The 22130-nt window shown below is 40.8% G+C and overlaps 1 protein-coding gene across 2 annotated transcripts in view; it reads right to left on the bottom strand.

The window, feature by feature from the left end:
• Positions 1 to 22130, bottom strand: part of LOC140719431 (kinesin-like protein KIF18B) — a 123743-nt gene that overhangs the window by 12475 nt on the left and 89138 nt on the right. For both annotated transcript variants that reach the window (XM_073034098.1, XM_073034099.1), the window contains 2 exons: positions 9422 to 10004; positions 4634 to 4771 (listed from right to left, as the gene is read on the bottom strand). In XM_073034098.1, coding sequence (XP_072890199.1) covers positions 4634 to 4771; positions 9422 to 10004 — 721 coding nt within the window. The remainder of the gene's footprint in view (positions 1 to 4633; positions 4772 to 9421; positions 10005 to 22130) is intronic.

Here is a 22130-nt window from a genome sequence, read left to right as displayed (position 1 = left end):
TACTGATGTAGTCTTCATGGGTTCATTGGCCATTCAGAAATCTGATGGCGGAGGTGGAAAAAGCTGTTTCGAAAACATTGAGTGTGCCTTCAGGCTTCTGCATCTCCTCCCTGATGTTAGTAGTGAGAAGAGGGCACATCCTGGGCGGTGAGGTCCTTAATGACTGATGCTGTCTTTTTGAGGCATCACCTTTTGAAGATGTCCTCGATGGTAGGGAGGTGATTACCTTTCAATTTGGCCCATCCAGTCTGCTCCGCCATATTCTCATGGCCGATCAACTTTCCCTCTCAGCCCCAATCTCCAGCCTTCCCCCCTGTATCCCTTCATGCCCTGACCAATCAAGAATCTATCAACCTATATGTAAAGATTATATGTATTTAAATATATGTAAAGATTTGGCCTCCACAGCTACCTGTGGCAAAGAAATCTACAGATTCACCACTTTCTGGCTAAAGAAATCCCTCCTCGTCTCAATTCTAAAAGGACGCCCCTCTACTCAGAGGCTGTGTCCTCCAGTCCTAGACTCCCCACCGTTGGAAACATCCTCTCCACATCCACTCTATCAAGACCTTTCAACATTCGATGGAATATTTAGCCCTCCACTGAAATCATTGATCACAGTAATGATCACAAATCAACTGTAAATTCACTGTGTTGCTTTCTCATAATTGCTCAGATATAACGACACAACCATCTGCTCTTCAAATGAAATCTGGAATAAGAGCTGCCAATATGCCATGTCAACACCACAGACTATTACTTGCTCATTAATCCCTCAGCATTGTTTGGGCTGAGATTTATAAAAGTTTCGCTGGAGTTTAATGTAACTGTACAAAAATCAATGTGAAAAATTGCAGAGAGGTTGACCAAAATTAAGCTTGTTTTGGTAAAATCAGCTACTCCACAAGCAAAATACAGTCAGTCCTCCTTATCTGCGGGTTCCGCACGCACGGACTCAACCAACCGTGGATCGGGAAAACCCGGAAGTTCTCTCTCCAGCACTCGTTTGAGCATTGTTTGCCTCGCGTCTCGTCTGTGAAAAAATGGCTCCTAAAAAGCAATTAAGTGGTCAAAGCAATTCCTCAAAGGCTAAGAGGGAGTGTAAAGTGCTAACTCTCGCCGAGAAAGTACAAATCTTCGATCTTTTGAAAAGTGGCATGTTGCTTGCCGAAGTGGTCCTCAGACCTCAACCTCCACAGATCCTGACTTTAGTATTATTGAGCTTCCTCCAAAACGTGTAACTATTTACATAGCATTTCCATTGTATTAGATATTGTAAGTACTGTAATCTACAGATGATTAAAAGTATTACTCGTTGTTTGAGCATTGTTCGCCTCTTGTCTCGTTCGTTCGCTACTTGTGTTGTCAGCGAGAGGAAGGAGTTTAAAGCTAGTAAGAGATAGCTGGCTAGCTATTTAAAGCGCTACAGCCTCGAGAACTTAAAGGTCACGGGAGAATTGGGATTGGCTGATGCCGAGGCAGCATCTGCGTTCCCAGAAGAGCTGCGGTGGTTGCATCTGTACTAAACACGTACAGACTTCTTTTTCTCGTTATTACAGGCAGTCCCTGGGTTACGAACGAGTTCCGTTCCTGAGTCCATCTTTTAGTCGGATTTGTACGTAAGTCAGAATAGGGACATCTGGTATCATTGAGCGTCAGTTAGTCAAACGCTTGTCTTGGTATATAGTATATATTTTACCTTTCTATGCATATAAAACACTTAAGAAACGTATGTATTTCAATAATTAAACCACTGCGTTGCTTAGTAGTAATTGTAGCTTTCATCGGGGCAGGGCCTTTCACATGCTCCATTATTCTCACTTTATCTTTTACCTGTATCCTTTAAAGTTGTTCCGATCGTTGACTGACTGTAGCCTAAAGCTTTTCCAATGACTGATGGCGTTTCACCTCCTTCCAATCGCTTTAATATTCCCACTTTATTTCCAATCGCGATCGTTTTCCGTCAACGGAACAGAAAACTGCGGATTTTATGTTCTATCACTGAGCAGCAGTGAACCATCTGATTGGTCTATCAGAGTTCTCTTTAGGAACGAGATGATCAGCATTTCTGATCTGGCTATTGTTCACGATTGCATTTAATAAATAAATACAGCAGCAGGTCTTGTGCTGCTCTGGGTCCTAAAGTCCACCCGCACTGAGACAGGTTAAACGGGACAAGTGGGGGCGGTGCTGACTGGAAAAGGGTGAGGGGGCGGGGGGAGTCAGGGTGAATCTTGCTAAGAAATATTTAAGCCATATACAAAGTTACACACTCAACAGTGTTAACGGCAACAACTTAAAATGGCGGATGGCGTCGTGATCCGACTTAAAATGGTGGACGGCATTCTCCTCCCTCCGTGCATAAGTACGAGTTGTCTGTAAGTCGGATGTTCGTAACTCGGGGACTGCCTGTATTCCCTAAACAATACAGTATAAAAACTATTTACATAGCATTTACATTGTAATTAGGTATTATAAGTAATCTAGAAATGATGTAAAGTATACGGGAGGATACTTTATATATTTTATATAAGGGACTTGAGCAGCCGCGCTTTTTGGTATCCATGGGGGGTCCCAGAACCAATCCTCCCCCCGGACAAGGACTGCCAACTGTACTGCAGAAGCTAGAACACAGAAAGAAAACTGAAGATGCTGGAAATGTTCATTAGGTCATACAGCATGCGTGCAGAAACAGTTAACACTTCATAGTATATAAGTTTCAGCAGAGTGGACATCAACAAACCACAGAGAATGTAGAAATACTATTTAGAGGAAATTCAAATATCTAATTGCTTCTCCCTTTTACAACTCCTTCAGACTGATCTTCTGAGATTCACTAATCCCTTTACCATGCTCTATCCTTGTTTCCTAGCCCAGACATTCCTTCACTTCCCCTTGCAGCACCTGCTCTCCACCTTAAAACCTGTAGCTCTCTAACTTTTCAGAGGTCTGATGAAAAATCTGTAATGTTTGCCTGGCCACAAGGACCGCGTGGCCTGCTGAGCACTTCCAGAACTCTCCAATGGGCTGTTTACTTCTGTGGAAAATTCTCTGATGAATTGGCAGCAATTCACAAAGTTAAGAGTTGAGTCAGTTATCAGCGTGAACTCTGATCTACAACAGAGAGCCTGGCTCAGAATGCGGTTATTACCACAGTCACAGCTGGGTGCAAGCTGAAAATGATGAGGGGCACAAGCACAATAAATGTAATCAGCTGCACACACTAGACTGGCATACACGTGAGCTTCTGACTCGATAAAGTTGTTTTTAAAGGATTTCAATCTCGAATTAATGCTGAATGGACACCGATTTTTGGTCTTGGTAAAAACAATTTGTAAGAAATAAACATTTATCTTACTTCATCTTAGAGATTCAGAATAAAATAAAGAAACATTTTAAAACAAAGACAAAGGTCAACTATAATTATGTTACTTTTTCATAACTTTTCTGTGAATGATTTTTAAGTGTTTTGATTAAACAGATATTGTAAAATATTTAAAGTGGAGGTTGATAGGTTCTTGATTAGTCAGGCTGTCAAAGGTTACAGGGAGAAAGCAGGAGAATGGGGTTAAGAGGGATAATAAATCAGTCATGATCGAATAGCTTGATGGGCCAAATGGACTAACTGACAAAGGGTCTCGGCCCGAAACGTCGACAGCACTTCTCCCTATAGATGCTGCCTGGCCTGCTGTGTTCCACCAGCATTTTGTGTGTGTTGTTTGAATTTCCAGCGTCTGCAGATTTCCTCGTGGTAACTATACTCCTATTACTTCTGGTCAAACCATAAACAAAATGAGTCACTTGCTGTGAACATCAGTGTCTATGAGATTCTGCGGAGAAACTACAGTTTAGTGTCTAAAATCTGAACCTTTGCAAGAAATATAAATGGGGACAGGCTAGTTCTCAGTTTTCACTTCACCCCAAAACTTTCCAGAGAGAGATGGTCATTGTTCAAAACTGAGTAGTACTCTGTAAACACTCGTCACATTCCAAACAAAACTCGGGGCAGTAAACACACGCGATGAAATTTGCAATTCAGGATTCAAAGAGGAGATTTGCATCCTTAACGGAAGAATAGTTTATTTTGCCCACAGTAACTTGATGTTAAATATTAAACATTAGGATTGTAGGTGTTAAAGCATATCATTCTAATCATAGCTCTAACCACATCATTAAACAGCATAAGATTACCAATAATGCTGCCTTTACATATGAATGGTTCAATGGAAATTGCTTTGCCTTGATAACCTCTAATGATATCATTTAAAACTAACATCATAATTAAACACCTCTGTGGGTTTCCCGATCTTTCAACAATCCCCAGTTCAATGCACTGCGATGTATACATTGTTCCAATTCCAACTTCTCCTCCACTGCTACTGAAGTCCATCTGGCACATTATTAGAAAGCTCGGTAAGATCTACTGAAAGGTTTATAGAATAAGAATGCTTGGGGTCTGGAATTGATCAAACCTCACTCACCAGTTGCAAAAATGCTTGAGGGAGCAGCGGGAATAGCTGGAGGGGGAGAAATGGAGGAAGGGTATAGGCACACAGAAACAAGGGAGAAAGACTGACCCCTCTCACCCCTCTCCCCTGCCCCCTATTATGAATCTAGCACACAGCAGACTGACCTTGAATATCTTTTCTTGCGTTGCCCTGTTGTTCTGGAGTGTGCTTTAGTGGCAGACCTGCTGACGGCCACGGATGGGTTTCTCGCAATAAACGGGGCCTGGGGCTGACTTTTACCTGTAAACCTTGTCAATCCCAATCTGTAAATATGAAATAAAGGACACTGAACAAAACAGGAGAAGAGAGTCCAAGCAATGAAAATAAGTTACATTAAAAAAATTTGGAGGTTTTCTCTTTCTCTGAAAGTCATTTCAAAGTAACAAAAGAGAAGTAGAAACTCTGAAAACACAGCAAGTCAGGCAACAACAGAGTCGATATTTCACGTTAAAACTAAAACTAATGGAGAGAGAAAGCAAGTTAGTCTAACCTGAAATATTAACTGTTTCTTTTCCATAGATTCTGCAAGTCCTTTTCTGCATTTCTAGCATTTTCTGTTCTTATTTCAGAATCCAGCATTTGAAGTTTTCCTCATGATAAGACTTGTAAACCCCAATGCAGACTAGATAGACCCTTCAAAAGTTCCACACAATGGGCATACAATTCCCCGTTGAATATATTTAATGCTGAACATAAAGCCTTTTTCTGGATTAACAACAATCTATCTCATGCTAAAGCAAGATGCTCCAGATCGGAAATGGAAAGACCCACTCAAATGCTGGCTTCAAAGTTTATAATCCATTTCCTGAGCAGAGAAATAAATATACTAACATGTTTTTCTTCTGAAAATCAATTATTTGATGGAGACCAAAATTATGAATGATTTTTGTTCAAAGTAAATTATCAACATAAATATGTTACCATATACTGCCCACTTTCTTGCAGGCATTTATGGAGAAAAATACAATAGAGTTTATATAAACTATGCATAAACAAAGAATGACAAGCCACCAACATGCAAAAGGAGACAAACTGGAAATACAAAGTAATACTGAGATCATGAGTTGTAAAGAGTCCTTGAAAATGAGCCTGCAGGTTGTAGCCTCCTACTTCTCTTTCTACTATTCCCTCCTATCTTCTTCAGCCTTTAACCACTTCCACTATCCCTTCTTTCCCACCAATCCACCCCCACCCCCTTCACCTGGTCTTACCTCCCACCCTGTACTCCTTCCCCTCTCCCCATATTCTTATCCTGGCTTCTGACCCCTTCCTTTCCAGTCCCGATGAAGGGTCTCGGCCCAAAGCCTTAACTGTTTATTCCCTTCCATAAAGGATGCCTGACCCGCTGAGCTCCTCCAGCACTTTGCGTGTGTGTTGCTCTGGATTTCGAGCATCTGGAGAACTTCTTATGTTTATTATATTGAGCCTCCTGAGTCTGTTGTGTATTGATATGATTGAGGCTGATCTACAGACTTGCTCCACAGACCCACCCTTTCCCTGGTTAATAGCATCAATCAGTTTCTGGTTTAATTTAACAACAGATCTGGCAACCATTGATATTTGCAGACATATATTTCTATGTTCAACCACTCTGTGCTTCACTCCTGAAAGGTCTGCAACTAATAATTTAAAGCATGCTCTCTAACATTCCATCACCAGATGAATATAGAAAAATTAGCAATTTCATACAGTTTAACTTCAATACGATCGCCTCATTCAAGATTGTTTAAGACCACTAGTGTAAAGGAGAACAAAATAATTGTCACCAAGGACCTAATGCAGCACAAAAATAACCCCAATAAGAGAAACACAATAATAAAAAAAACATAAGATAGTTTTTATATATATATACAGATACCCGTAAAGGAAAGCTAGAAGCAAGAGTGTCTGCAGATGAGGTAATTCTGACAGGAAATAATAAAGAAGTGGTGGTGGGGGACGTGGAGGGGTGGGTTATTGGGTGGAGTTGTTTATCAGTCTTATTGCTTTGGGAAAATAACTGTTTTTGAGTCTGCTGGCCCTGACGTGGATGCTACATAGTCTCTTCCTTGATGGGAGTGGGACAAACAATCCATGAACAGGGTAGGTGAGATCTTTCATGATCTTCTTGACCCTGTTCTGGCACCTTTCTAGAAATAAGTCCTTCATGATGGGTCTTCCCCAGAGCAGTTTCAGTGATGCAGCATGTTAGGATGCTCTCTGAGTACCTGTAGAAGGTCATGAGTACAGATGTGCACAGTCCAGTTCTCTTTTAGTCTCCTCAGAAAAGAGATGTGTTGATGAGCTTTCCTGATCATGTATGGTGTGTTTTGGGACCATTAGAGGTTGTATGTGATGTATTCTCCCAGGAGTTTGAAACTGCTTGCAGTTTTCACTACTGTACCGCTGATGTAAAGATGGGTGTGAGTGGTTAGTTCTCCTGACGTTGAAAACGATCTGCTTTAGCTTGTTGACATTGAGGAAGAGGTTATTTGCCTGACACCAGGCCTTGAGCACTTCCAGCTCCTCTCTGTAGGTGGTTTAATTGTAGTTGGGCCTGTTAAATTCCAGGCATCACCTCAGTTTCTGCACTCTCTTGTTAAAGATTGGCTTTATTTGACACAGGTACATCAAAACATACAGTGAAATGCATTAATTGTACCAAATGAAATCAGCGAGGATTGTGCTGGGCAGCCTGCAAGAATTACCATGCTACATAACATGCCTGCAACTCAATAACCATAACTGGACATATTTTGAGTGTAGGAGGAAACCAGAGCACTCAGAGGAAATCCACGTGGAAGAATGTACAAGCTCATTGCAGACAACGGCTGGAATCGAGCCCCTATAGTAGCATAAGACTAATCACTGTGTTACTGTGCTGCCCTATTCTAGTGTGGAGTATGGGCGCCATCCTGATAAGTGTATGTGGCATACCCTCCAAAACCATCCTTCTCTACCTAGAAATTTTCACAAGGACTTTTCACAGCTGGCTCCTTGTAACTTGTTAGGACAGCATTCCATTTTATTACTATTTTCTCTACCAACTATGAAATTTTATTGTTCACTGTGCGTTGACTTCCACAGACTCCTTGGATTATTACTACTATAAGCTTTTCACAATTCTGACCAAAATGGATGAATTCACATTTGTCTATGCTGGAATGCTTCCGCCAAAAGAATTGCCCACTCACTACCTCAATTAATCACAGTAGCCCCTTAACTTAGTAGCCTAGTTTTCACTACTGGGTCCGTAGTGCCCATAATCACTACTCTTCGAAACAACCAGGCTTGCTCTTGTAAAACCCAGAGAGTCCTAATAGCACATAATGAGGCCATGGGTAACAATGTAATGGAATGATGTGAATCAAGCAGAACAGATCTCTTACAAAAGCTGTGAGCAGCTTTAGGCTCCATACTAAGGAAGGATGTGTTGGCATTGGAGAGGGTCAAGGAGGTTCACAAGAATGATCCTGGGAATGAAAGGGTTAATGTATGAGGAGTGTGTGATGACTCCAGGCCTATACTCATTGGAGTTTAGAAGACTAAGAGGGAATCTCCTTGAAACCTATTGAATAATAAAAGGCCTAGATAGAGTGGACATGGTGAGGATGTTTCCAGTAGTGGCAGAATCAAGGACCAGAAGGAACAGCCTTAGAATAGAACAATGTCCCTTTAGAACAGAGATAAGGAAAAATGTATTTAGTCAAAGGGCAGTGAATGTGGGAATTCATTGCCACAAACAGCTGTGAAGGCAAAGTATGAGTATATTTAAAGAAGAGTTCTTGATTAGTAAGGGCATCAAAGGTTACAGGGAGAAAGCGGGAGATTGGGGTTGAGAGGGTTAATAAATTAACCATGATGAAATGGTGGAGCAGACTTGATGGGTCAAATGGGTCAAGTCTGCTCCTAGGTCTTAAGGTTCCTCTTCAAGTCTTTGTCAGCCAGTACAGACGGCTCAAGCTTTCCCATCTGCCAAGTATCTTGGAGTTTTGAAGCATTGCTGAATACCTCTGATTTTCATGTCTTTAATAGCTTTTAATTTAAGGTAATATAGCATGGAAGCATGCCTTTCACCCCAGCTTGGAATGAAAGCCTAATTAAAATTAATTACAAAATCACATTGATGAAAATACAATAAAAATTGCAGCCAAACAGTCTTATCCTTCATTTTTCCCCTCTCAGCCAGTCTGTTCCCAATTAAATTGATAGTGCAAGATGCAGAAACAGATCACCCCAGCATTAAAACTGGGATTTCAGCTAGATCAAGCCCCTGAAATTTCACATTCCAATGGAATCTGGAAACCTCCAATGTGTAAAGATATAGATTAAGATGGTAGAGGCAAGTTCATTAGAGACATTTAAGAAACTCATAGATAGGCATATGGATGATAGAAAAATCAAGGGCTGTGTGGGAGGGAAGGGGTATTTAGTGATTTATTTAGTGATAGTCCTTCCAGCCCTTCAAGCCCACTGCCTCAGCAACCCTCAACAAATCTGATTAACTCCAGGATAATCGCAGGACAACTTACAATGACCAGTTAACTGACATGGTACATCTTTGGACTGTGGGAGAAACCTGAAGGACGCAGAGAAAATCCACGCACTCCAGACTCCTTGCAGAATGGCACCGGAATTGAACACCAAACTCTGAGTTATAACTGCATGGAGACTGCAACGCTGCTGTGGCACCAGCCTTGGAGTAGATTAAAAGGTCAGCACAACATCATGGGTCAAAGATGCTAGTGTGCTGTACTGCTTTACGTTCCATGGTTAAAAATTAGTGATAATGGAAGGAAATACGGAACTGAAGCACAGTGGCAAGTCGAAATTGGTATCAGGTGACTGAGTCATAAACCCTCCATTTTAGTGATGTCTAAAAGAAATTCCATTACATAACAGAATGAGGAAAAAATAAGAATAAAGAGTCGTACCTCTGTAAAAATGTGCTGTTGGCCTGTGTCATTATGTCATGGTGCATGGTAACTTTGGGTTTTTGAGCAGATGAAGGACCAAGAACTATTGTGCTATCTAGGTCACCCACTCTTGGAGTTTCAAAGGTTTCATTCAAATCGTGGTTACTTGACATGGTGGAGAGGTTACAGCTGCTGGGGGTGGTGCTGGCTGGAGTTTTCGGCTTCCTGGAGATGGTTGGTGTGAAGATTCTTTTCGTATTTTCAGCTGAGGTGCCAAATTTTGATCCTTCATTGCCTAGAGTATTACTCCGATTTGAAAGTGGCTGAGTCTCCTTCGTGTGGGTCTTTGGCACAATGTTGAGTTGGTCGATTCGAGATGAGCTGGGCTTCTTTCGTAATTCGGATACCGAAGGAGCGTCTTGGCGCACCTCAATTTCTGTCCTCCTCCTCTTCAATCGCATTGACTCCTCCTTCTGCAGAAGGCTGGGTAGTGGTCCGAGCTCTACCAGGCACCGCTTGGTGGGAAGTCGCTTTTTTGCGCCAGCCTCTGATGGAACTTGTGTAGCTGATTCTGAAGCTGAAGCTTTTATCGTGCATGGCACTAGAAGACAAAAGAACCAAAGGCTATGTGTTAAAAAATGCGAACAAGTCATAACTTTGCAAAGTACTATCGTTTCCAAAGTTTCCCTGGGCTTAAAATGTGGGATTGCTCAGTAGACAATTTTTTACATATTGGTCGGTAATCCAATAATCTAAACATAATTACAGACAGGAACATGATTAAAACATTCCTCTTCTCACTGTTTAACCAAACTGAAGAGAGAAACTCATCTTACATTTCAAGTTGCTGACCTTTCACTTGATATTTCATTTACCTGAATCACCAATTTAATTTTTTGCTCCACAGAACGGAGACATACAGCACAGAAATAGACCCTTCAGCCCAACAAGTCTGTGCCGACCAAGATGCCCACTTAATCTATTCTCATTCGCCCGTGTTTCAATGTTGTTTAATGTACCTGCCTCACCCACTTCCTCCGGCAGGTCATTCCATATACAGACCACTTTCTGGGAGAAAAAGCTGCCCCTCAGGATTAAGGCGACATGGAGTGACTGGAAAACCTCTGTGGGCATTCTGAAGAGAGATTTTACGGAACTAGGTAGAAAGCTGAATACCAGGGAGTAATCTCTGCTTTGCTAACTGTGCCACGTCCCAGTGAGGGTAAGAATAGAATGATTTGGCAGATGTATGAGTGGCTGAGGAACTGGTGCAGGGGTTCAGATTTCTGGATCATTGGGATCTCTTCTGGGGAAGGTACAATCTGTACAAAAGTGTCCAGTTACACCTGACCCCAATGGGAACCAATATCCTCGGAGGCAGTTTTGCTAGAGCTGTTTGGGAGAGTTTAAACTAATTTGGTAGGGGTGTAGTGCTAGGGCTGAGGATGGGGTAGTTGGTTTACAAACAGAGGCTGGGTGTGTGGTGACACTACTAACAAGAAGAGGCTGAAGATAGAAAAAAATTGCAGATAACAGGACGAGTTGCAATGTAAAAGGGGGACAAAGTCAAAAAGGGTGATGAATACAGGACTGAAGGTGTTATATTTGAATGCACGCAATATACAGAATAATGTAGATTAATTTGTAGCACAGTTACAGATTGGTATATGAGACATTGTGGGCATCACTGATTCTTATCTGCAAGATTATAGCTGGGAGCTTAACATTCAAGGATACATATCGTATCGAAAGGAATGGGTGGCTCTGTTGGTAAAAAAAAAACCGCAATCAAATTATTAGAAAGGGGTGACATAGGATCAGAAGGTGTAGAATCATTGTGGGTAGAGCTAAGAAACTGCAAGGCTAAAAAGATCTTGATACATACAGGCCTCTGAATAGTAGCTAAGATATGGTCTTCAAATTACAATGGGAGATATAAAATGCATGTCAGAAAGGCAATGTTACGATAGTCATGAGGGATTTCAATATGCAGGTAGATCGGGAAAATCGTACTGGTGTAGGATCCGAAGAGGGGAATTTGTAGAATGCCTACAAGATGGTTTTATAGTGCAGATTGTAGTTGAGCCCACTAGGGGATCAGCTGTTCTGGATTGAATGTTGTGCAATGAACCAAATTGATTAGAGAGTTTAAGATAAAGGAACCATTAGGGGCCAGTGATCGTAATCAGATAGGATTCACCCTGCAACTTGAGAAGGAGAAGCTAAAGTCAGATGTATCAGTATTGCAGCAGAGTAAAGGGAATTACAGAGGCATGAGAGAGGAGCTGGCCAATATTGATTGGAAGGAAATACTAGCAGGGATGACAGTAGAGCAACAATGGCTGGAGTTTCTGGGAACAATTCAGAAGGTGCGGGATATATACATCCCAAGGAACAAATAGTATTCTAAAGGCAGGATAGCACAAACGTGGCTAACCAACATAAAAGTTGTATAGAGGGCACATAATAACAGCAAAAATTAATAGGAAGTTAAAGGATTAGGAAGCTTTTAAAAACCAAAAGAAAGCAACTAAAAAAAAGTCACAAAGAAGGAAGCCAGCCAATACATATTACATATGATAGCAAAAGTTTCTTCAGATATATAAAGTGTAGAAGACAGGTGAGAGTAGATATCTGACCACTGGAAAATTATGCTGTAGAGGTAGTAATGGGGGACAAGGAAATGGCGGACGAACTGAATAAGTACTTTGCATCAGTCTTAGCTGTGGAAGATACTGGTAGTATGCCAGAGGTTTGAAAACATCAGAGGGGCAAAAGTGAGTGAAGTTGCCATTACTGGGTGAAGGTGTTTGGGAAACTGAAAGGTCTGAAGGTAGATAAGACACCTGGACCAGATGGTGTACACTTCAGTGTTCTGAAAGAGGTGGCTAAAGAGATTGTGGCGATATTAGTAATGATTTTTCAAGAATCAATAGATTCTGGCATGGTTCCAGAGGACTGGAAAATTGCAAATGTCACTCCACTCTTCAAGCAGGGAAACAAAATTATACGCCAGCTAGTCTGATCTTAGTGGTTGGGAAGATGCTGGAGTCAATTGTTCAGGATGTTGTTTTGGGCTACTTGGAGGCATGTGATAAAATAGGTCAAAATCAGCATGGTTTCCTCAATGGAAAATCTTGCCTGACAAATCTTTTGGAATTCTTTGAAGAAATAGGGAGCATATTAATCCATTGGGTAAAGGCTTAATATCTTTTATTCGTGATAAGTTGGTGACCTTGAGGCGTGCCCCCTTTGATAAAATTAGAACTGCCTGGGAGCATGATCTAAATATTTCTTTATCTGATGCAGTCTGGGATTCAATTCTTGTCAGTTAATTCAATCTCTTTATGTGCTCGCCACTGTCTTTTACAGTTTAAGGTTGTACGTAGGGCTGACATGTCTAAAACTAAATTGTCGCGGGTTTATCCTGACATTAGTCCTATTTGTGACAAGTGTACAGGGGCAAAGCTTCTCTTATCCATATGTACTGGGCTTGTCCTAGTCTAGAGAAATTCTAGAGAGAAGTCTTTTTATCTTTATCCCATATTCTTAATTGCCACTGAGACCCTAATCCTCTGATTGCCCTTTTTGGTACCTTGGGTGAGGGAGACATGCATTTGAGTCCGACTAAACGTTGAACATTATCTTTCGCCTCTCTTTTGGCCAGACGCTTAGTTCTCCTCAGGTGGAGAGATGTTGCCCCACCCACTCATGCTCAATGGCTTAATGATATTATGTCCTGTTTAGACCTTGAAAAAATTCATTATTCACTTCTCAATTCGGACATAAAGTTTCAAAAGGTGTGGGGACCTTTTCTTGAATACTTTCATAACTCCCCTTTAGATTAAGTTTATTCTTTTTAATCCCTTACTTTCAGCTTTTTTTTTCTCTGTAAGCTTTATGGTTTCTTTTTGATGGGACCACTTTATTTTACATTATATTTCAATGATTTGGATGACAGAATTGTTGGCTTTGCAGCCAAGTCTGCAGTCGAGATGAAGATAAATGGAGGGGCAGGTAGTAGAGAGGCTACAGAAGAACTTAGACAGACTGGGAGAATGGGCAAAGAAGTGGCAGATGCAACACATTGTCGGGAAGTGCACGGTCATGCACTTTGGTAGAAAAAATAAAAGTGCAGACTGTTTTCTAAATGAAGAGAAAATTCAAAAACCTGGGAGTCCTCAAGCAGGATTCCCTGAAGGTAATTTACAGGATGAGTCAGTGGTGAGGAAGGCAAATGCGAGGTTAGCATTCATTTTGAGAGGACTAGAATATAAAAGCAAGGATGTAATGTTAGGCTTTATAAGGCACTGGTGAGGCCTCACTTGGAGGATTGCAAACAGAGTTGGGTCCCTTATCTCAGAAAGGATGTGCTGCCATTGGACAGAGTTCAAAGGAGGTTCACAAATATGATTCTATACACCCCTATAAGATCAATATACAGCCTGACCTTTTCAGTATTTCCTATTTTCTGTCTCAACATTTCCTATTACCAATGAGTATGAATATTTTTGCTTATGGCTGATCAGAGCATTCAATTTGCTGTTACTTCCATTTCCTAATTATCAAAAATTGCCCAATCCTAAAGAAAATGATGAAGTTGACTTTCTAATAGAGGGCATCAGGAGAGCAGTAGTCTGTGCAATCATCTTTCTAAGTTCATAAAGATTCCCTTTGCCGTCATCTAATTGTATACAGATTTAACAGATTAGGCCAATATTCTCTGTCAGTCAGAGAAGTAATCTTTTAAAACTTTAGGTTATCCTGATGCCAGACTTGAAGTAGGTGCAGTAAAATTGCCTATTCTGGAAAGGAGAGCAGAAATAAGGGGACAAAACATCAGAGCAAGAGGTTGGATGACTGAAGACAGGAGGAATTTCTTTCTGAGGAGCGTGGACTTTGGACTCCCTATCCTGGCTGTATGGAGGGATGAGATAGGTCACTTTGTTTCCAGCTTTTGGGTAATCCAGAAATCAGCCAGAAAGAACAGCCAAGAAAGGACATCAGACCAGTCATGATCTTACCGGTGGCTGTACAGGCTCAAGGAACTCAGGGCTGCTCCTGCTCAAAGACTGCAAGGGATTGTAGAACTTCCAAAACCCACAGAACTGCAAATCTGAAGGACTTGGCTCCTTGAACAGGTTTAAAAATAAAGCAATTTAGATGATAGTTTATTATGAATCTGCAGTTGATTTTGTGGTTATACTTGATGTTCTAGAAGCCGGTTGCAAATCCTTGTGCGTTCATAGCGTGATTTGTAATGTCTGGGATACTTGTGGTTGTACAAGGTTGTTTATTAGCAATATCAGGTCCAGCAAAATACTTCCACGCTGCTATTTAGTGGGATGAATGTCTTCTGCTCGACTTTTTCTGAAATGGTTACAAAGGCCCCTGTAGCAAGGCGTTAGAAGTTTTTAATGAGCTGCTGATAATAGAATTTTTTGGCATCAGAGTCATGTCTAATTGAAATTATCTAATAATCTATGCATTTTTAAAGGACATTAAGAACTGTGAAAGCCAGGATTGAGCCTGCTTGACTATGATGTGGTCAGTAATTGTGTCTTTTCTATCTGATGGCTGTACGTTCTACTACAGCAACCAAAGGGACCCTGCTGAGGTAACTTGAAGGAGAAAGGAAAGTGGTGCACTGTATAGGAGCGAAGAGTGGTCTGAATGCTGCACCGTCACGTAAGATATACAAGACATTGGTGAAGCCTAATTTTGGAGTATTGTGTGCAGTTCTGGTCACCTACCTACAGGAATGATAGCAATAAGAATGAAAGAGTACAGAGAAGATTCACAAGGATGTTGCAAGGACATGAGGGCCCGAATTATAGGGAAAAGGATGAATAGGTTAGGACTTTATTCCATTAAACGTAGGAGAATAAGGGGAGATTTGATAGAGGTATACAGAATTATGAATGGTATGGATAGGGTAAATTCAAGCAAGCTTTTTCCACTGAGGTTGGGTTAAATTAGAACTAGAAGTCATGGGTTAAGGGTGAAAGATGAGATGTTTAAGGGGAACACAAAGGGAAATCTCTTCACTCAAAGGGTGGTGAGAGTATGGATGACAGCATAAGAGGTGGACTGCGGGCTAGATTTCAACATTTAAGGGAAGGACAGGCTTATGGATTGGAGGGATATGGAGGGCTGTGGTCCAGGTGCAGATCAATAGAACTAGGCATTATAATTGCTCGGCACAGACTAGATGGGCCAAAGGGCCTGTTTCTGTGCTGTAGTGCTCTACAACTCCATACAATAGAGGATTGGCATCTTTCCAGAATGCTCCACCACATAATATAGTAATAGATAATTATCCGTCTCATTCACTTTCTTGCCAAACTCCCTTTGTGTCCCAAAGTCTCAAACTTAAATAAAGGAACAAATCCCTCAGAAATGCAATCCTCCACAAAAAGGAACTTCTCCTCTCACAAGGAAATTGCTGACTGACTCCTCAGCCTCAGACTATCCACAGAAAAAATATCATTCTGTCTACCATGCAACTGGAAGCAATAGCTTTGATGAAAAAACACACCATAGGCCAGTTACACTCTGTCAAATGGCCTTCCTGTATAGAATCCTTTTAAAGGAAATGCAGCTCTGGTGAGCAAGTCTTCCCTGACTGTGCAGAGTAGACGTTTAACCATTGCATGGGCTTTAACCACTGGGGTGGCACTGTAGTGCAGCAGTTAGTGAACTGCAATTACCGTGCTGCTGTAAGGTTTGGGTTCGATTCCTACCGCTGTCTTTAAGGAGTTTGTGCATTCCAATGAGGTATCTCTTGGGGTTAGTGACTTGTGAACATGGTATGCTGGTTTTGGAATCATGCAATGCTTGCGGGCTGCCCAGAATAATCCTTGCTGATTTGTTTTGATGCAAACAATGCATTTCACTGTATGCCTTGATGTACTTTGACAAATAAAGTTAGTCTTTAAAATTGATGCTGCATGCTGTAAGCTAGTAATACAATATGAAATTAATTGAAATGATTGGCTAATCTATTTTTCAATTGGTTTTGTGCATAACAGCAAGATGAAAAATCGACTGAAGTTATACATACTGATGAGGACCTCACTAAAAATGGAAGTTGTAACTTGCTTCCCATTCCTCCAAGGCTTTCTGTTTAGCAAGTCTGCAAATGTTGTCTAACCAGTTCATTCCAACTCCTCCTACCCTGGACTGCTTAATTATATGGAGTTTGCCTGGTATTTAGAGAGCTCCTGTCAGAATTACTGAACACATTAGTGTTACTAAATGTGGCATAGCTAACAGGATAAACACATATCGAGGGGCAGGAAAGGTTAACTGCTAATGAATATTGTTGGAAACAACTAACGTCTGTGGCAAATTAAAAAATGAAAGCATTTCCCTGTGGCCTTACCACATTGAATGTCTGGTGTAAACATCTGTATCCCTTGATTTGCTTTCAAGATATTAAACCTTTACAACTGACGCTGAGAAATCACATATACAGATACAAAAGCGGTGATAAGATATTGCAGGACATACCTAGAGTACCATGAGCAATATTGGTCTTATTAAAGAAAGAATATTATAGCATAGGATTCTGTACAAAAGAGATTCACTAGGATGATCCTGAGATAATGAGATTGTCCTGTCGCTAACAGCTAAATGAATTAGATCTACATTTCTTGGAGTCTGAGAGAATAAGAGGCTTTCGTACTGAAACATGTAAGATTCCAGCGAAGCACGAAAGGGGAAGGTGTCAAGATGTTTCCACAAATATCAAACAAAGGGACATATTTGCAAGATAAAGGGCCAATCGCCTAACAACACAAGACACAGGAGGTTACTCAGCCAATGGAGCCATGCACTCTGACCCACCATTCGATCAGGGCTGACTTATCCCTCTCAACCTCATTCTCCTTCTACCCATAACTGTTGATGCCTTTACTTATCAGGAACCTCTACTTTGGAGGCAAGATCACTTCGAACCCTTTCTACAGGGGCTCAATTGAGAGCATTCTGACTGGCTGTATCACTGCCTGGTATGGGAACTGTACTTCCCTCAATTGCAGGACTCTGCAGAGAGTGGTGCGGACAGCCCAGCGCATTTGTGGATGTGAACTTCCCACTATTCAGGATGTTTATAGTGACGGGTGCGTAAAAAGGGCCCGAAGGATCATTGGGGACCCCAGTCACCCCAACTGCAAACTGTTCCAGCTGCTACCATCCGGGAAATGGTACTGCAGCATAAAAGCATGGACCAACAGGCCTCTGGGACAGCTTCTTCCACCAGGCCATCAGACTGATTAATTCACACTGACACAATTATAATGTCTGTTCTGTCGTATATCTTTCTGTACATACTATTATTAAAAATTACTATAACTTGCACATTGCACATTCAGACGGAGACGTTACGTAAAGATTTTTACTCCTCACATATGTGAAGGATGTAAGAAACTAAAGTCAATTCAATTTATAGCAGATATATTTTTGAAGGAGTGGGTAATTGGTACAGGAAAGATAATGAGGCATGAGGTGAAGTAGCCACAGACATATTGAATGGCTGAGTGTCTTACTAGTCCTTCCAGTTTGTTATGTTGTGATATTCTTAACAATGCTTAATCTCGACTCTGTGACAGTACTTTCACTTCTGGGTCACTTAGTTAGAACACAGAGCAATACAGCACTGGACAGGCCATTCAGCCAACAATGTTGCACCAATCTTGATGCCAATTTACACTAAATGTTGTGTTTTCAAGCTTTACTTGAGACCTTTGGCTATAAAATCCTATGGAATGGTGAAGGAGATTCCAATGCTGGCTCGTGGTCTTTCAAATCTAATATCAAAGTGAGTCTGTCTTCAGGAGAGTACTTGTAGATTAGAGCATTTCTGTCCAAGTGCCCTGGATAATGCCTATTCTTCAATAAACATCATTTAAGCAGAGGTACTGAATGTTGTTATATTGAAGTCTGTGGGAATTGCTGCACTCAAGTTGCCACCGCAGTTCTGATGAAGGGTCTCATCCGGAAATGACGCCTGCTTATTCCTCTCCATTGATGCTGCCTAACTTGCCGAGTCCGAGTTCAGTCCATATGCATTGTTCAAGATTGCGAACATCTGCACAATTTCTTGTGATGACCACTTTATCAATGTTGCAATAATGATAATGCTTCAGACAACTTTGCTACAGGTTGTCCCAAGGTCACCAAAGCTACATTTTACCTTTGGACTACAGTAGGGGTTCCCAACCTGGGTCCACGGACCCCTTGCTTACTGGAATTGGTCCATGGCATAAAAAAAGAGGGTGTAAACAAAAAAAAAGCCATTCATGATTACATGTATTAATATGCTTCATGAAGGGACAATGTTTCACCAGATCAGTACACTACTGTCACATTTTATCATGTCTTTGGCCATGCCATTGCATAAAGCACACTGTCGCATTTCAGTGATACAAGAAAGCAGACCTGAGATGAATTATAAACTGTGTGATGGGTCTTGTAACTTCACTTCTTAAAAAGTAAACAAAAGTTTTCTTAGCATTAACTTTCACAGAAACAACAAAATGAGGAACCGTGAAATTATTCAGATTTGCTCAATTTCCCCCCATTTTACCTGCTTAAAAAATAAGCACAGCCTTTCCTCTTAATCAGTGATGCAGATATTTGGACTCTTACCTTTCAAACAAATCCTAAAAAAAATAAACTGTATTTGGACAAGTTCAAACCAGGACCCAAATGAAAAAGAAACTTCACATTTATATGGCAACTTTCATGACCAAACATCACAAAGTATTTGCAATCAAGCATTTTCTGAAGTTCAGTGTATTTAGTAAAGCAGGAACCATGGCGACCAATTCTCACTCAGCTTCTCAATGATATGCTGTCCTGAATACCAGACTGCATTACTTTTGTTCAGGAAAACAAGTACTAGCTTTTTTCCAAATTGTGTCATAAGGTCTTTTATGTCTACCCAATAATCAGATGGGGCAAATGTCAGAGCTAAAGATCCCCAACAATCAGAAAGTGCCCCTTGGGGATGCCATTTGGCTAATGTGGGAAAACTGCACTGTAATGATTCATACAACAGTCTACTAAAGTGGATGAAGCAAACTTTAAGAGAGAGGATAAGAAATTTCTCTTTTAAACTGATAGTGTCATACCTTACCTGAAACAACTTGTTGACAATGTAGACCAGCCCCAACAACTCTTAAGACAGCAGTGTTTACCATTGTTGAAATGTGTTTTGAAAGTGCTGCAGAAAGACATGTTTCCCACTGATTGATTCCACAAATTAATTTTAGCTTTACATCTTAGAGTCTGCACATATTTAGAACTGGACTAATAATGTGGCTTTCATTTACAATAAAGAGAGAGGAAGGTATTTCTTTAGCCAGAGAGTGGGTAATCTGTGGAATGCTTTGCCATAGGCAGCTGTGGAGGCCAGATCTTTATGTATATTTAAGGCAGAGATTGATAGACTCTTGACTGGTCAGGGCACAAAGGGACACGGAGAGAAGGCAGGAGATCGGAGCTGAGAGGAACATTGGATCAGCCATGATGAAATGGCGGAGCAGACTTGGTGGGCCAAATGGGCTAAATCTTATGGGAACTTGGTTCAAAGTGTCTCTGCTGAATACCTGCACCAGGCAATCACTGTGTCAACTACTACAACAACCGTCAAGATCCATATCTTAAAAAAGATTTATTTGTGGAAAAAAATGGCACCACCTGCTAGAATTAATATTATAAAATCAATACAAATGAAACGTTTGTACAAAAATCTGTTAAAAATGTTAAAAGTTCAAAGTAAGTTTATTATCAATGTACAAATATGTCACCATATACAACCCTGAGATTCATTTTCTTGTGGGCACACTCAGTAAATTCAATAACCATAAGAGAGTCAGTGAAGGACCATACCCAACAGAGTGGACAACTAATGTAGAAAAGACAACAAGCTGTGCAAATACAAAAAGAAATAAAGAAAATAAATAATTATTCATGATATTATGATATTTATCATAAATATTTAAGAACATGAGATGATGAGTCCTTGAAAGTGAGTCCATAGGTTGTGGGAACAGTTCAGTGAGAGGGCAAGTGAAGCTATTCCCTTTGATTCAGGAGCCTGACGGTCGAGGAGTAATAACTGTTCCTGAACCTGGTGGTGTGAGTCTTGAGGTTCCTGTACTATCTTCCTGATGGCAGCAGCAAGAAGAGAGCATGACCTAGGCGGTGGGGGTCTCTGATGATGTATGCTACTTTCCTGCGACAATATTTCATATTGATATGCTTGATGGCGGGGAGAGTTTTAACTGTAATGGACTGGGCCATATCCACTACTTTTTGTATTTTCCTTTCAAGGGCATTGGTGTTTCCATACTCTCCACCACATATCTATAGAAGTTTGTCAAAGTCATAGATGTCATCTTCGCAAACTCCTATGGAAGTAGAGGCACTGCTGTGCTTTCTTTGTAATTGCACTTGTGTGCTGGGCTAAGGCCAGGTCCTCTGAAATGATAACACTGTGGAATTTAAAATTGCTGACCCTCTCCACCTCTGATCCTCCAATGAGAACGGGCTCCAATGATCAGCCATGATGGAGGAGCAAACTCAATGGGCCAAATGGACTTATGGCTCCTCCTCTTGAGGTCAATAATCAGCTTCTTGCTTTTGCTGAAATTGAGTAAGCGGATGTTGTTGTGGCACCACTCAGCCACATTTTCAATCACCAACCTATATGCTATTTCGTTACCACCTTTGATTCAGCCTACAACAGTGATGTTGTCAGCAAACCTAAATATGGCGTTAGAGTTGTGCTTAGGCACATAGTCATAAGTATAAAGTGAGTAGAGCAGGGGACTAAGCAGACTTGTGGTGAACCTGTGATGATAGAGATTGTGTAGGAGATGTTGTTGCCAATCCGAACTGACTGGTGTCCTCAAGTGAGGAAATTGTGGATCCAATCACACAGGGAGGTATTGAGAGCTGAAGTTTATTGATCGGTTTTGATGTAGAATATATACTGAGTAAAAAAGATAACAATCTTGCTTGTCTGCCAAAATCATTTATTTTTGTATCATTAACACAATCTACTGAGTCCAGCCCATTCATGACAAATTTATAAACAAAACATTTGGCTGTGAATTCCGAAGGGAAAATGAACAGCTAACCATTTAAAGAAGATGTAAAACTTTCTAGAGTAAAACAGTTAAAGCTACACTCAGGTAATGCCTTTCTGATATCTGGCAATATGTTAGTTTTAAAACAGAACTAATATTACCTACCACCATCAATAATAGAGTACTGTATAAATCGATGTACTGTAGCTTTAAATATAATTACTCTTAAATAAATAGCTCCAGTATTCAGCAATGTCTCAAAAGTGCCAAAGCGCAACGCTGTTGATTTACCATGCACATCAACAAGCTCTGTGACACTGGAGGGCTTCACATACAGACTAATCCTATCCTGTCAGGGAATCCACATTCACATAACTACAGCCCTCCTTTCCTGACAACATACTGGTGAATTACAACCACTGGAAAGGAACATTATTTATTCTGCTTTCTACTATAAAATGTGATTACTCCACAACTCAGTTCCTGGGTGTGGGAAGAATGCTCTTTACAAAACAGAGTTCAGAAAAATGTCATTTAAATCCTATTTCTAAGTAGTTTTTGGATCCAAAAAGTTGACTGGAAAATAAGGCTCAATAACAGCAGAATAGTTGTTTTTAAAAGTTTACTAA

This window comes from Hemitrygon akajei, chromosome 31, assembly GCF_048418815.1.
Source record: "Hemitrygon akajei chromosome 31, sHemAka1.3, whole genome shotgun sequence".
NCBI lineage: Eukaryota > Metazoa > Chordata > Chondrichthyes > Myliobatiformes > Dasyatidae > Hemitrygon > Hemitrygon akajei.
Note: the sequence above shows the minus strand (reverse complement) of the source record. Positions and strands in the feature narration are given on the sequence as shown.